Here is a 16,467-nt window from a genome sequence, read left to right on the forward strand (position 1 = left end):
TTATAACTTTTTTTCTTTATCTATTCTCATATCTTCCCTACCTCCCCCATCTCCCCCAATCACCAAAACAGATGACGAAGGAATTAATCTAGAAACATCTTAGAGGGAGCCAACTATAGACTAAATCATTGACACATCTGCCGTGTTCATCGTCCAGTCTTTTCATCTGTGCCGTCTCTCATTGCATTATACTGTGTTATGTGCCATGGCATGATGACAAGAGTACATCATACAGCTAACCATCTATATGCCAATTGTCATTGTTACATACTCCCATGTTTTGTTTTGGATGTATGTGGCATTCCAACATTTATTTTATGTGTGTGTGTGGGTGTGTGTGTTTGAGAGAGAGAGAGAGAGCGAGAGATGCTCTTTTGTTGGCCAAAAAAGAGATTCTCTTAATGCTAAATAGATGTACATAATAACACATATTTTTTTATAACTATGTTTGAGTACAACAGACAGGAGTGAAATTGCTGGCAGTGTTGTTCATATTATAGTGTTTAAAGGAAAACACAAAAACGACCAAACCAACCAACCATAAGTGTAATGACTGTATCACATGGGATTATGTCAGGGTGGACCAGATGCCAAAATAAGGGAATCTATAATTAAAATGGTCTGAAATTTTATGAGATTTTACTTTTTTTGTGCTCTAAGAACTGCTAAATGTCATCAAAAGAAGGAAACTCGGTTTTTTTCGGTCACAATGCCAAAACTGATGCACCCATATGAAAGATGTGGTACAGGAGAAAATGGAGGGCAAACAAAGAAGAGGATGACTTAGGCCTAACAGAGATGAATGGAAGAGAGTTATACGATGCCATCAAGAGACGGGAGGAATGGGCAGACATTTGTCATCACAGAGTGTGGGCAGCCAATGTCAATGAGGACGGTGCTGGATAGTAAGTAAGTGCTTGAAGATATAATAGCCATTGCTGGCAATAAAACAGGCACGTGCAAAAATCTCTCTCTTTTTTTTTTTTTAAATTAAAGGAAAAATAACAAACTCTTGTATCATATTTATGATCATAAATTAAATTTCCAGCAACTTCTTCAGGATTAGGGCAGCTGACTCCATCATCATGATGGTGACAAGCACTGCGCAGTGTTGTATACAATCAGCATGGCCAGGAATTGTTCATGGCTTGCTTCTGTCACGAATGATTTTAGCTTTATTTTGTAACTGTATCAATATTTGATCCCCTGGGTCACCCTGACATGATACCAGATAGAGCTGATAGGTTACATATAAATTCATCCCCAATTTCCACAGTTCTTGATTTCGAAAGATTTTATTTTTACCTGTCATAAAAGTACCAAAGCATTTAATTGAGATTCACATTGTTTAAAGAGCTCATAATAATATATACTCCACTCAATACGTGGCATTGATGTCCATAATCTATTCACCAGAAAAATGATGTCAATAAAAATACATTTTTCTGATATTTTCTCTCACAGCTGCCATTTTTATTTATGCACTCCCATTTTTCATTTCAAAACAATGATTTTGACAATTTCTCTTCTTTCTTTAAAAACTTAAAACATAGAGATTATTTACGATTATGTATGTATATGAAATATATATTTATATTTGCAAATCTCCCTTAATTGTTTGAAAATTATTGTTATTGTTGTTGTTGTTGTTTGTTTGAGATTTAAAAAAATGATATTAACATCAATTGAAATAGTAAAAAGTATGCATGATACTTAAGATAGTATTATGTATTGTTGGTATGATATTAGGTGTATCATCATTCTAATAAGAGTCGTGTTATTCAATACGAATATACATTTGCAGACTGCCTAGTACTACGAAAAATTCATAGAAATACCAATTTTTGGTTCCAGCTACAGAACTGTATAGGTTTCTTGACTCAATAAATCTTGTTGAAAAGGAAGGTTTAGCTTCTTAGAGCCTATATTCAGGACATTGGAGCATTTTGGACCGTGCTTAGAGCAAATTATTTATTTCTGAAGACTTTTTCTTTTCTTTTTTTCCCCTTAAAAAACTATGCATTTTTGAAATTTCAAGTCGGGAGGCAGCTCTGCATTTAGTAGTCCTATTGTCCATCAGGCATTTCAATCAAAATTCTTCATGATTGAGTTTTTGATGGAATCAAATTTTTGATGAGGTTTTTCAAATTTATTCTAGATCTGACATTTGGTTGGCTGGAAGGAAAAGCAGGCCGTCTCCCTTTTATAAACAGATTTTTTTCGAAATTAATTGGGCTGCTTTATTTATAGCATATGTGTCAGTGCATGACATAATCATTCGGAAGGTGAAAATTTTGGATTTGCAGTTTTTTGCATCTTCTAAAAGAATATGCTTCCCAGAGCATTTTAATCTTTATTTGAAGTAAATCGGGTGATATTTTAATGAAGTTATGGTCAGATGTATGGGAAAGGTATCCAGCAACTTTTCTCAAATTTCATACTTTTTTATCTTGACCGGCTGTAAAAAAATATTAAGAAGTGAAATTAAGCTTTGAAATTTCCCGGAGATGTACAAAAAGGGTTGATTTAATCATTTATGACAAGAACTCTTTTAAAAAAATACAAATTGACCCTCTAACTGAACTTGGCAATATCTCAGTTCAAACTTTTTTACCACCTGACTGATTATGTCATTCACTGTCACATATTATATTCACATCACCACATCTCACTTCATTCTCCTGACCGAGGTGGTCGTAGAGGAGACAAGAGATATGATTTGGCAGTATGGGCCCTCCATCCATCCATCCATCCATCTATCCATCCATCCATCCAGATTTGTCCCCAGCTTTCCTTATTTGTGTTGGGCTGCCCATCCTTGTCCATTCCTTTACATATATTATATTAGAACGAAGCCCTTTTCCTAAAAAAAAACTTATACATTTTTTAAAGATTAAGCTTAGACTTAAATAGTGAAAACAGGTGAAAAGATGAGTTATGAAATTGTTCTAAGAATCGTTCATTTAACAGAATGATTCTATCCATACTTCAAATGAAACAGTAAAATTAGTTACATAGGTGTTAGTATTTTATCATGCTAATTGTTGCTATTCTTAATGTTTTTACATAAGTAACTGACAATCTTTTTCTTGTTGTTGATTTGGTTGTCAAGGTCCTAATGTATTTGTCTGTGATATGATATAGATTATTATTATTATTATTATTATTATTATTATTATTATTATTGTTATCATCCTGTACATAGATGTATCATACAATATAATACACATATAGGTTATTTGTTGATATAATATATAAATCTGGCAATTGATAGCATTTTTTTTTCCATTTTGAATTGCATTATGTGATTTAGATAGAGACATTTAACAAATCTTTTTTTTTTTTTAAAAAGTGGTATTATAGTTTTATTGTTGACATTATTATTATTATTATTATTAGACTATCAGAAAAGTATCATATTATCTATTTCTTTTTCTGCTGCACTTTGACAGTAGTATGGAATCCCACTGAGTCAGTTTATTTGAAGAAGAAGAAGAATAAAGTGGCATTATTGGTAAAACTTGTTTAGTCGTTGTTTTGATTCGAGTCTCTAAGACACTATGGAGTAGAATGATTAAAAACATTTTTTATTAATTTATTGCTAATGGCCAGTGTATTTAAATCATTTAGTTTATGATTGAAATCAATTTTTAAAATGTTTTCTTTAGTGTTATGTCAATTTATTTTGTCACAAACTATTCCTGTCCAACAACCTTTTGTCAGGAAATGGTATTATATTTGGGTGAGCCGCATTTTAAAATAATGATTTAAAGTGACAAGAAATGAGAGATTTTAGTGTGGGGTTGTTTAATTGTTTGGTTTTTGTCACTCTAAGCAGATAGAATATTTATAGTCTTGCTTAGATAAAACACATAGAATGAAGACAAGTTTTATAGATAAAAAGAATGAAATAAATAAAATAAATTTCCCTTTATACATCCCATAGGGAAAATTTGTCTTTGGGGTCTATTCCAAGGGAAGACTGGAATAACCCAGGCATCAGCCGCAGTGCATTGCCACAAACTGAGCTAGGGCAAGGTGACTTGCTCAAGGCCACACAGACGCAGTGGGTATTCGAGCTTGGTACCTTTCGAGTATGAAGAGCCGTAGTTAACAAGTCAATTTTTCAGCAGCTAACTCACCCTGACTTAATACTGTTTTGATGTTTTGGTCACAATGTTCTGCCTTGCACTATTTTGGCAAACTGAATTGGACTCGGGGGAATAATCCTGTACAATAATTAATTTACACAACTCTTTGTCATAAAAAACAAGTGACAAATTTTCCAGGTATATTTTACGTGGAATTATATTATTATTATTATTATGAACCAAAAGCCTGTCTGATGATTACATTGTCACATTCCAAAGAAAGCAGATTTGTATTCTCAATGGCCTTATGGATTTCATGCAAAATGTTTATATTTATACACAATTCAATGTTCTAGTAGAAGAAACAAACTCTTGATTATTTCCTTAATATCCTACATTACATTGCATGCCATCTTTTCCTATAGTGTCTTTCATCTTGTAAAATTGAATGATAAAAATGTTGTTGGTGTGACGTCATTTCCTGATGTAAATTTGAATGAAATTATCAAACGGATGTGTGGATGTGTAGACTAGCTGTGTACATTTTATAGATAAAGGGGTTTATAGAAAGATAATGCTAAAATCTCTAATTTACTGTATTTAGAATTTTCAATCAACCCTTTTCACTTCTTTTCCTTTTAACTCTTAACATGAATAATGTCCTAAAAGATTCAATTCAGCTATGTCATCTATTCATTTATTCATTTGACCTTTCCATGTCTCTTGTTGTATCCTTGTTCTGGAATATAATCATTTGATTTCACCAAAGCTCTGTCTGCAGTCTTGCTGGGAGGGAGACAGTCAGATTAATTTACCTTGTGAGGTATGATATTTTTTTCCCCTTGCAAATCGTCTCTCTTCATCTCTTTATTTTTACAAGCTGATATGTACTGTGTAACCATCGGAGTTTACTCATCTTGGCAGGATCCTGAATTTGTGCCTGGATGGGACTTTTGATCCACCGTTTTTCCTGATTGAACCAGCCACCCTCTGTCTTTCCTTTTCTTAGATGCTTGTCTGGGCAAACCTCTGTCACCTTTTATAAAGTTTTTCATCCCCATTCTTTTTTAGACCTGCATGTGTGCCGACAATTGTCGGTTTTCCGACAATCACAGTCGTTGCGATCTCCCGGATCACTTATTTTTTTATTGCAAAAGTAATCTGATTGCGAGTGACGTCAATTGTCAGAGTGTCGGCGATCCCCAACTCGACCGGCGGCGAGCAGTCAAGTGCCGACGAATGGGCGTCGGATTGCCGACAATATTGTCGGCACTCTCAAGCGCTCGTTCGGCAATTATCGGGAAACTTCGCTAGTCTCCGATTTGACCGCAACTCTTCACTGTCTGAAAAACGAGAAGTGTGTCGATATAATCGAGCTTGCGCAGTTCGTTAACTTTCGTTTTCATACTTTCGGTATTCCATTCAAGTAACTTTTGTTTTTCAATTGAACGTTCCTACATTTCAATTTTATTCGCTCTATCAATCAACTTTCTGGATTTGTCGTTGTATATTTTACATTATTTTTTTGTTATTATGCCTGAACAATTCTTTGACCGTTCGTCGGATCTGAAGTCAGAGTCAGTTGAGAATGGTGTTCGAAATCTATTCAAATGGGATCTGGAAGAGAAAGACTGCACCGATGATTTTCTCTCGGAGTACGCAAGTAAGCCAGCACAGCCGGGTGCTGCATTTTTTTTTTTTTTTTGCCAGTGGATGATTGGGATGTTTATTGCTCTTTAGAGATAAGATCAATTATTCCAGGTTAAAAACTACTGTTGGGGGGGTCCTTTTACGGTGGCAAAGGAAAATCATTCATGTCATAAAGAGGCATTCTCAAAGTGAAAGTGAGTAACACAAGTACAAGAGAAAAAAAACAGAAAAAAAAACAACTCAGTTGTTGCAGCTGTTTTCACTGCTGAGACAGAGACTCGTCCTCTCTCCAAGCTTCACAAGGAACTCACTCAACCCTAGCCCTAACTGAAACTGATTCCAGTCTGTAGGTAGACGGGTGCCGATTAGCCATTGGACAAGTGAAGCGCAACTTTGGGTTAAAATTTGAATAACACAATTTCACATAATCACTGTTGCATTATTTTTCACAGTATATGAACGGCTCTGGTATCATTTTAAAGGGCAGAGATCAAGATTTCTTTTGATGTGATAGAAATCAATGTTGACATATTGTATCCAAAATTATAATTTGATAAAAATAACGTCATTTTAAAACTTTTTAAATCTTTTTCAAAATTGAGATAGCAAAAAAATAAAAGTGAAGGCATCTAGATAATTCATTTGTCTATGTCTACATCAAATTTCATAAAGATTGAAGACAGTGCAGTATGTTTAATGTTGACCACAAGTGACCAACCCTCTTTTTTTCTATGCTAAAATCCCGTTTTAATCAGTAGTCACCTTATCGAGAGGCTGTCCAGTGGGGGAATTCTCAATCAATTTTGAACTTTTTGTAAGAGTAAATTTAGAGTAGTAAAATCATCATAACTTTGGAACCGTTTATCCTAGATCCAAAAGTAAGGTATCTTATTAAATGGTTTTTAAAGGCCTATCTGTCTAGGTAAAAAAATAATTATTAATTTTTATTTTTGAACAAATATCAAACTACCACTCTACCTCCATGCTGTCCCTTCTCCCTATAAATATTTGGTACTTTTTAACATTTTAAAATAAATATATTCTGTAGGACAATCCAAAAGAAAATGTATATGACTAAGTACTGAGTTACAAAATAAAAGATCCGGTAATGCGATATGTGTGAAAAAGTTCAGACAATTTGGTAAGGACTCGCATGCAGGTCTATTTTATTAATGCTGGTGCTGTTGTGGCCTAAAAGTGTTTGCAAGTGCTGTAAAAACCTTTACAAACAAAACAATAGCCCCATTTGACAATCTGGAGAAAATTTTTTAAAACAAAACATAGGACTCTTTTGTGTATAAAAATGGCCCTTGCACTTCCCAGGATTATGCTTTTTTGACCAGCAAATTAAAACAAGGAACAGAAAAAAAGCTCTAAATCTAGATTATATGTGTGGCCGGCTGAGAAAACCCGGAAAGATGCGCAAATTTCATAAATTGAGTTATGTATGCAGTGGTGTAAACTACATATTTCTGATCATTTACCACTTTAAATTTTCTTTCTATGTCTATTAAAACTCAAGTTATGAATTTTTTTCTGAATAAAATTTATTGCTATGGGAAATACTTTATTTTCGATTTTGGCTCATATCTCAAATCGAAGCTTGTCCCATCTTCCCCGGTTTTCTCAGCCAGCCTCACATATTATATAATAGTCCAAATATACAGCTGTTTCGGGTCATGACGATATTGTGTATAAGGGTGTCCATATTTACCTCTTTGAAAAGTTGGCCATTATGCTATAGGATAGATGTGTTTTCTCTTTCTAATCTAATCCAGATGTCTTGGTGCCTTTACTGTTATTATTATATCATTGCATATATATTGTTATGATGATGATAGTGTTGATATGTGTGTGAGATTCCCAACCTTCCTTGTTTGTTTGGACGTTGGAAGGGAAGTTTTGTCGCAAAGGGATGGTATTTTAATGTCTAGTCTTTTCTTTGCCAGTACAAGCAATCTATCTAGCTGTAATAATCAATTTCTTCATTGCCAGTATAAGCACCCTATATGGCTGTAATCATCAATTTCTTCATTGCCAGTACAAGCAATCTATATACATGTGATCATCAATTTCCTCATTGCCAGTACAAGTCATCAAAGTATAATCATTAATGTCTACTTTGCTTGTACAAGCAATATAGCTGTAATCATCCATATCTTCATAATCACCCTATATATTACGCCGTATCACCTCATTCAAACGTTACCAAAGTCAATTAATATTTTCTTTCTCACATTGTATGAATTTCAGTATTAATTATTATAGAATGTGCACAGAATGTTCTAATTTTTCTTTCTCTCTCAACTTATCTTCTGTTTGTATTAGTCACCCATAGTTTTTCCATTTAAATACTGTAATTTGGAAAAAAACAAACTTGTATTTAAAGATTTGACCATAAAACTCGTCCTTCAAATATTGATAGACTTAAATGACCCTCATCTTGGCAAAAACCTGGGATAGTGCGAAGTCTTCATTACAGTCCCAGGTTTGAGAGTTTTTGCCAAGATGAGGATCATTTAAATCAATTGATACTTGAAGGATGAGTTTTTTGGCCAAATTGTTAAATTCCAATTTTTCCAGAGTAAGGCAATTCACTGGTTAATTGAATGTAAGGATAAAAAAGGTTATTTATGATAAGAATCTATTCATTGTTCAGTAAATTCTACTTAATTACTTGAGTTATTTGGTCTAGAATACTGTCTTGTAGAAAACGGAGGCTTTCAATGGTAGCATATCGTCATCTTCATCACAACAATATGTTCGTTTTTACATCGTAATTACTTTGTAAACATTAAAACCAAATAAAGGTCACTCAACCATCTGACAAAATAGATATAGGTATAATACATAATGTATATTTTCATAGTTGTCTTTCTACCTCTGTCTACAAGTCCTGTGTGCAATAAAACATCTGGATATTTGCCATCAGATCAAAGCTGGGAGTATTTATATCTAGTAACTCTCATTTATAAAAATATCTATATAGATCCAGGGTCCTTGTACAATATTTTGTATTACCAGCCAAAAGGAAGTCAGAGAATTATTTATATTTTACTATCGCGTTATTTTGTAGGAATTGATAGACGAAAAATGTCCAATGATATGTTTTTTTTTAGATTGATGCAGTCTGCAATTCTTTACACGCTCCAACACGCCTGTCCCTCGAGTTAACTTTTAAATGTACAATTAATACTTTACCCAAATAAATGTGTGGCTGACTGAGAAACCGGGGAAAGATGCGTAAATTTCATAAATTGAGTTATGTATGCAGTAGTGAAGACCACATCTTTCTGACATCTTTCTATTTCTATTAGAACCCAAATTATGTTTTTTAAAAATAAAATTTGTTGCTATGAGAAACACTTTATCTTCTATTTTAGCTCATATCTCGAATCGGATCTTGCAGCATCTTCCTGAGTTTTTCTCAGCCAGCCTCACATAATATATGTAAATTGTGGTGGGTGGAATTCCCCTTAGGCTTAGGGAACAATGGCCAAAATGTATGTCAATATTAATAATTGAATTAGAAGGGATTTTAATATTAAGGCTGCCAAAATATCTCCATCTAATTATCACCATGTTATTAATATTGTGATGGTAGACTGGATGTCACTATGTGTTATCATAAACATTTAAACCATCAACTCTGTCGTATGTACCTCTATTCTATCTCCCAACCCATCAGTCAATTCATTTTATTTCAGTCAGTAGTTTTCATATTTTTATCATTTATGTCAATCAAAACGCAGGATGGAGTCCCGACCTCCCATAGTGGACAGGGAGGTCGCATATCCCTTATCTGTTTTCCAATGTGCTTTCTGTCTTTGTCTTAGAGTGAGATTACTTGGTTTTCTCCTGGCCTTGGCTGGCTACCCTGGCTGGGACGGAAACAGTCAAATGTATAGTATTAGTTTTTGGAGATGATATTTTTTTGTCTTCTAAATTATATATATATATATATATATATATATATATATATATATATATATATATATATATATATATATATATATATATATATATATATATATAAAACAAAGATAATGACTTTTAAACATTTGAGTTTATTCCTCTTAGTGGATGGGGATCCTGACCTCCCATAGTGGGCAGGGGGGTACATACTGTGTCTTCTATCCCCTATGTTTGTTTTCCAACATGCTTTCTGTCTTTGTCTTGGAAGGAGATTACTTGGTTTTGTCCTGGCCCTGACCGGATACCCTGGCTGGGAGGGAAACAGTCAAATGTATAGTTAGTTTTGGGAGATGATATTTTTTTCCTTGTACGTAAATCATCTCTCTGTTATGCACTGTATTATGTTTTGTTTTTGTATTATATATGATTTGTAAACATTTGAGTGTATTCCTCTTAGTAGGGACTTGTGCTTGTGTTTGGATGAGACTTTTAGGTAATCTCAAACTGAGTACACTGATAGTGTGCTCTTGGAATCTACATCTGTTCCCTATTTGAACCAATTCCCCTTTGTCTGCCTTATTCTTCGACGCTTTAATTGTAATTCTAGACCATTTTACTATCCCATTTTCTTCGTTTTTACTGGCGCTGATATGACCTTAATGTGTTGCAAGCGCCATAAAACCCTTAAAAACAAACAATCTTAGTGGGGACCTGCGCTTGTGTCACTATGAGACTTTTTTGTGATCTCAAACTAAGTACACTGAGGGTATGCCCTTGGAATCTACATTTGTTCCCTATTTTAACCATTTCCCCTTTGTCTAACTTTTTCTAGTATGCTTTAATTGTAAATTTAGAATTTTTTTCACTCTCCCATATTCTTCCTTTTTACTGGCGCTGACTGACCTAAATTTCTCGCAAGTGCCTAAAACCCTTAATAAAAACAAAAACAAATATATATGTTGTATGTTCCTCTATTCTACCCCCCCCCCCCCCCCCCCCCCCCCCCCAGCCCTCACTTAATTCATTTACTTTCAGAAGCAGACGTTTTCATGTTTTTATCATTGAAGTGCATGCAAGTCAAAACTCATTTGATATTAGTCAATTTATGTAAAGTACAGTTGAAATGCATTTCCTCCAGTTGTGTCTACAAACTCTCCTTCTACTTAATAAATTATATAATATTCTAGTAGCACTGGTGTATCTGTAGCATATCAATCTAATATCTATCTTAACCCTTTAGGTACTACTCAATTTGGAAGAGCATATTAACTATCTCCACTTTATTTACTTTTCATGTTTTTACAAATAAAACTGTTTTCAAACAAGGGCCGATTTCCTTTTACACGTGTGGCTTTGATATTCGCAACTATCATCGTCATTGTCATCATCATCACCAGTAGCATCATCATCGTGATAATCACCATCATCACAGTCATCATCATCATCAATTACATCATCGTCATCATCCATCATCGGGTTAATGGAGCTATTGAATGAGTCTATGCAAGTTCCTTCAATTTCCCTTCAGCATCCACTGGGTGGAGTTCCCGACCTCCCATAGTGGGCAGGGAGGTACTTACTGTGTCTTCTATCCCCCAATATCTGTTTTCCAACTTGCTTTCTGTCTTTGACTTGGAATGAGATTACTTGGTTTTGTCCTGGCCCTAGCCGGATACCCTGGTTGAGAGGGAAACAGTCAAATGTATAATTATTTTTGGGAGATGATATTTTTTTCCCTTGTAAATCATCTCTCTGTTATGTAGTTATTTCGATTTATTCTTAACATATGATTTGTAAACATTTGAGTGTATTCCTCTTAGTGGGGACTTGTGCTGGTGTCTAGGTGAGACTTTTAGGTGATCTCAAACTAAGTGCATTGATAGTGTGCTCTCGGAATCTACATCTGTTCATTATTTGAACCTTTTCCCATTGTCTTACTTTTTCCTCAAGTCCCTTTAATTGTACATCTAGAATGTTTTTACTATCCAATTCTCTTCCTTTTTAGTGGCGCTGATATCACCGTCGTAAAACCCTTAAAAACAAAACAAACCTTCAGCATCCGGGAGGGGTGGGGGGGGGGGGGTGTCATCAGCTTTGTCCTGCCCCCTTACCCCCTTCTCATATTTTTAAAAAATTGTAAATCATCTCTTGGAATCCACATCTGTTCCCTATTGGAACGAATTCCCCTTTATCTTACTTTTTCTTGGGTGCTTTAATCATGTTCTAGAACGGGTTCATTTTCCCATTTCTTCCTTTTTACTGATATGACCTATAGTGTTCGCTTGGCTAAGAAACACACAACATTACCATTCGGAAGTATAACGGACCAACACACAAAACTATGTGTAACCTTAAACTTTTTTAGTCTTGTTAATGCAGTTTAGTGAGAATTACTCGTAAATGCGGATGACAAAAAGCAAAAACAAAGACCTGAGTGACGTCAACGTCATACTATCTATATGTGTCGCAAGCCCCATAAAACCCTTAAAAACGACAAACATCATCTCTCAGTCACTTACGACTATACTATTATTTACTCTATTTCTTTTATTATTATATTTTTTTGGTGGGTTTTTTATTTATATCTATACTTTGTTATATTTGAATGTATCCTTCATAGCTGGATCCTATAGGTCTTTGAGATACTGTCAGAATGGGCGCTTTGAATGATTGGTTGCTCACAGAATCTTCTGTTGTCTATTTGAACCAGCCCCCATTATCATAATTCTTCTTCTTTAGTGCTTTAACGTCAGATCTTGTGTCACTAAAAACAACCCCATGGATGGGTTGCTCTTGGATCTACTTCTGATCTCTGTTTGCACAAAAGCCGTTGTTTTCCTTTCTCTTGAATGCTTGGAAGTGCTGATCTCTTAACAATTTTGAGTGTTTTCTTCATATATTCCTTTACACTACTGGCGGCTGAAATCACCTTAAAGTGTCATAAGCGCTTTAAACCCATAAAACTGGGTGGGGTTCCTGGCCTCCCATGGTGGGCAGGGAGGCACTTACTGTGTCTTCTATCACTCTATCACTGTTTTCCAATTTGCCTTCTTGTCTTAGTTTTGGAATGAGTTTACTTGGTCCTGTGACACAAAGTTCCGTAAAACCCTTAAAAACAATAACAAACACATAAAACTGGGTGGGATCTTTTGGCCTCTCACGGTGGGCAGGAGGCGTATTCTCTCCCATTACATCTGTTTTCCGAGTTGATCTTTGCCTTTGTCTTGAAATGGGGTTGCTTGGTTTTGCCCTGGCCCTTGCCGGAGTCCTTGGCTGAGAGGGAAACAGCCCGATGTATGCAGGGACGGCTGGTAATAATGGGCAGGGTGGGCAAATACCAGCCTGTTTTTTTCAAGTTATAAGCTGTATTACCAGGTCCGAAATTATCTAATCTAAATTAGATAATTTCAAAAGTTACTACTTAAACTTGATACTTCGTACTGAAATCAATTTGTGTGTATTTTTGATAGATTGCGAATGACCATGCACCCCGTAATGCATAAACCAGGATACGCTCCTGTTCTTTTTATCAACCCCCCCCCCCCCCTCCCCTCCCCAACCACTCCACTCCGCCCACATCGTCATCTCATCGTCACGTCGCCTGACGGTGAACTAACTCCGATTTTTGCTGTCTGGCCTCTCTAGTACTAGGTCGGGCTAATTCAAATGAGCCCACCTTAATAACCAGTGAACACTGAATAGAGCTTTTGGCAAACGAACTTTTTCTTATTTATTGCCTTACTTGTGCTGGTACCATTGATGTAATGACTTTGGGAAGGTTCCAGTATTGAATTAAATTTATTAACTTACTAATATTATATCAATTTAGTATTAATTTGTGTTGTTTTTATATATTTGTTTATCCATTTAAATTATTTCTTTTTTTTTTTTTCTCGTTTTCTTTAAGTACTTCTCAAAACTCATTTATTTAAATTGTTTTCTTATTTGTTTTTTTGTTGTTTTTTTTTGTTTTTGTTTTTTTAACAAATTAATTTGTTAGTTCTTTTTTTTATTATTCTTAAAGTAATTACCGCTGTATTTTTATTGCCAGACTAAATAATTTTGCAAAACAATGTAATTTTCTATTGTATTTCCTCTAATAAAACAAAACATTTTATTCAAAAGTCACGACTAAATAAATATTAATACAACCACCATTTTGGTTTTCTCAACAATTGAATTAGTATACGAGAAATACTCTTCTGAGTAAGGAGAGAGTTGAATTCTAAGTTAAAGAGGAAATAAAGACGTTTAAAGGAAGGGTGGGCAGATTCCGTACTTGCCCGTCCTGAAGCTAATACATACATAAGATAGTTCGCGACGAAGAGGCGGGAAGCTAGGGGTTGGTTGGGGAAGGAGCATAGCACTCTTGTATAGATAGCATTGGGAAGGAGTAAAGATAACACGGTCGTTATTGTGATAGTATAACGAATGCATGAGGAGAGATTGATAACATTCTTTTGTCTTAATTGTATTGTGTGAATTATTGGCGAAAGCCTAAGATTAAATAAACTTTGTAATATCGTATGGTGGTAACCATCATTGTCGACGACATCGTGGTTGTCATCATCATCATCATCATCATCATCATCATCATCATCATCATCATCATCATTAACAACAACAACAACAACAACAACAATATTAACAACAAGTACAACAATCGTCTCCACAACTATCATTCTAACCAACAGCACCACCAAAACCACTATCATAATTACATCCTCCCTCACCGCCTCGTCTTCCTCCTCCTCCTCCACCACCACCACCACCGCTACCACTATTCCAACCACTACCACCACCGGCACAATCATTCTAACCACCAAGACAGCAGTAAAAATGATGCAATTTCAGCTCTGAATGAAACTCGAGTCATATCGCTGTTGTTGCTTCTCGATGAAAACTTTAAGGTTACTACATACTACTGAAAACCAGTAATGTAACAGAAATATTAATCTCGCCGTTGAGGGATTAAAGCATCTCTTTAATTTTTCGAGTGAACGAAATGGACTTCTATTGTCAAGGTGTTGTCACATTATGTCTCGTCGCTTTAGTTTTTAGTTGTATTCTCTTTCGTGATTATTTTTTGATTACGTTTGGAATAATTAAAATCTACTGGTATTGTCATTTCATTGTGAATGTGATTATTTGTGGTTGAAATATTTTTTTTAAAGGTGAAAAAAAAATTATAATTAAAAAATAAAATAAATAAATAAATAATAAAATATATATATATATATATATATATATATATATATATATATATATATATATATATATATATATATATATATATATATATATGACCGGATCATCTTTGCCCAACCACTGTAAATAGTCTAGAACCGCCACTGGATGTATGGTCTGTGGGAGATATTTTTTTCATTGTAAATCATCTCTCTGTGAACTGTTATATTTGTTGGTTTGACTATACTCTGATTTGTAAACATTTGAGTGTGTTCCTTTTAGTGGGATCCTGTGTTTTTGTCGATTTGAGACGTTTAGGTGATCTCAAACTAAGAACACTGATAGTTTTCTCTTGCAATCTACATCTGTTCCCTGTTTTAACTAGTCCTCTTCTTTGTCTTACTTTTTCTCAAGTGCGCTCTAAAAATTTATACTGGCGCTGAAATGCTCCCCCCCCCCCCCCTTTCCAAAAAAAAAAAAAAAAATAAAATTCCTTTTATTCTTCCCCATGGGGAAATTTGACTTTCTATTCCAATGGAAGACTGGAATAGCCCAGGCGTCAGCCGCAGGGCATCACCGCAAAGCGCGAACTCGGTACCATTCGGGTAAGAAGCAAAGACCGTACCGCTGAGCCATGCTGTCCCATGCATACAGTTCCATGTGTCGCAAGCGCCGTAAAACCCTTTTAAAATAACAACAAGAAAACATTACTGGCGCTAAAATGACCTTAAAGTGTCATAGATTTTTTAAACGCCGAACTAAAATCAACCAACCAACTAAATCACAGTGATAAACAAGAAAACGGAACACCTTAGTTTTCTGTTATATATGAATGTTTAATACCATTTTTGTTAAAGAAATAACAATACAATAAATATTAATACTCAAAGACATGAAATAATAATATGACGGTGGCCAAGACACGAGATAACGACGACGCTATGTACACACACATTAACAGTAGGGTTGTGTTAACAACCAGGCAGTGGTAGATGTGTCAAACTGATGCTAAGCTTCTAGAAAATGTGGACTGGAAAAAGTAATGGGCATAACGATAACAACTTCGAAAAAGAACAAAATACCAAACACGGAACGTTTCGAGGTCAAAACACTTCTTCAGCCAATAACGAAAACAATTTAAAAACCACATTAAATACATCATCTTGCAGAGAATCTACCGTCTATCTGAATTTAACGTTTTTATTGGTTTCGTTTTTGGCTGAAGAAGGGTTTTGAGTTCGAAACGTTCCGTGTTTGGTATCATGTTGTTTAATTAGGTTTTTTTTGTTGTTTGTTTTTGTTTTAAATCTGTTTATTCATTTTTGTTCATTAATGGTAGACATGGGACTTATTTTAAGTTCATTCGATATTTATTGATTTGAAACTATGAATCATAAAAAGATAATGTTCTATTTTTCACTAATCCATTTTCATAGACATAAATCAATCTAAAAACAATTAGTATAAACGGAAAAAAAGTGAAAGAAAAAATAACTTGAATTTGAGAGGAAACGATTTTTAAAAACCAAATAAATGCTTCTAGTCGGTTCCATTCCGTTATTTTAAATTTTCTTTCATAAATTAAAATTCACAGAAAAAATAAAAGAAATGTTTAATATGAAAA

General features: G+C 34.6%; 1 protein-coding gene across 7 annotated transcripts in view; it reads left to right on the forward strand.

The window, feature by feature from the left end:
* Nucleotides 1–966, forward strand: part of LOC144968140 (tyrosine-protein phosphatase 10D-like) — an 85,012-nt gene extending 84,046 nt beyond the window's left edge. For 5 of the 7 annotated variants that reach the window (XM_078906158.1, XM_078906155.1, XM_078906153.1 and 2 more), the window contains one exon: nt 72–240. In XM_078906158.1, the coding sequence (XP_078762284.1) occupies nt 72–103 (32 nt within the window). In that variant the 3' untranslated portion in view covers nt 104–240. Of the gene's footprint in view, nt 1–71 lie in introns of all 7 variants that reach the window. The other 2 variants (XM_078906159.1, XM_078906157.1) reach the window with 1 other exon arrangement.
* The last annotated feature ends 15,501 nt before the right edge of the window (nt 967–16,467 follow it).

Source organism: Berghia stephanieae, chromosome 3 (genome assembly GCF_034508935.2).
Source record: "Berghia stephanieae isolate SIO BIC M18660-M18661 chromosome 3, UCSD_Bste_1.3, whole genome shotgun sequence".
Lineage (NCBI taxonomy): Eukaryota > Metazoa > Mollusca > Gastropoda > Nudibranchia > Aeolidiidae > Berghia > Berghia stephanieae.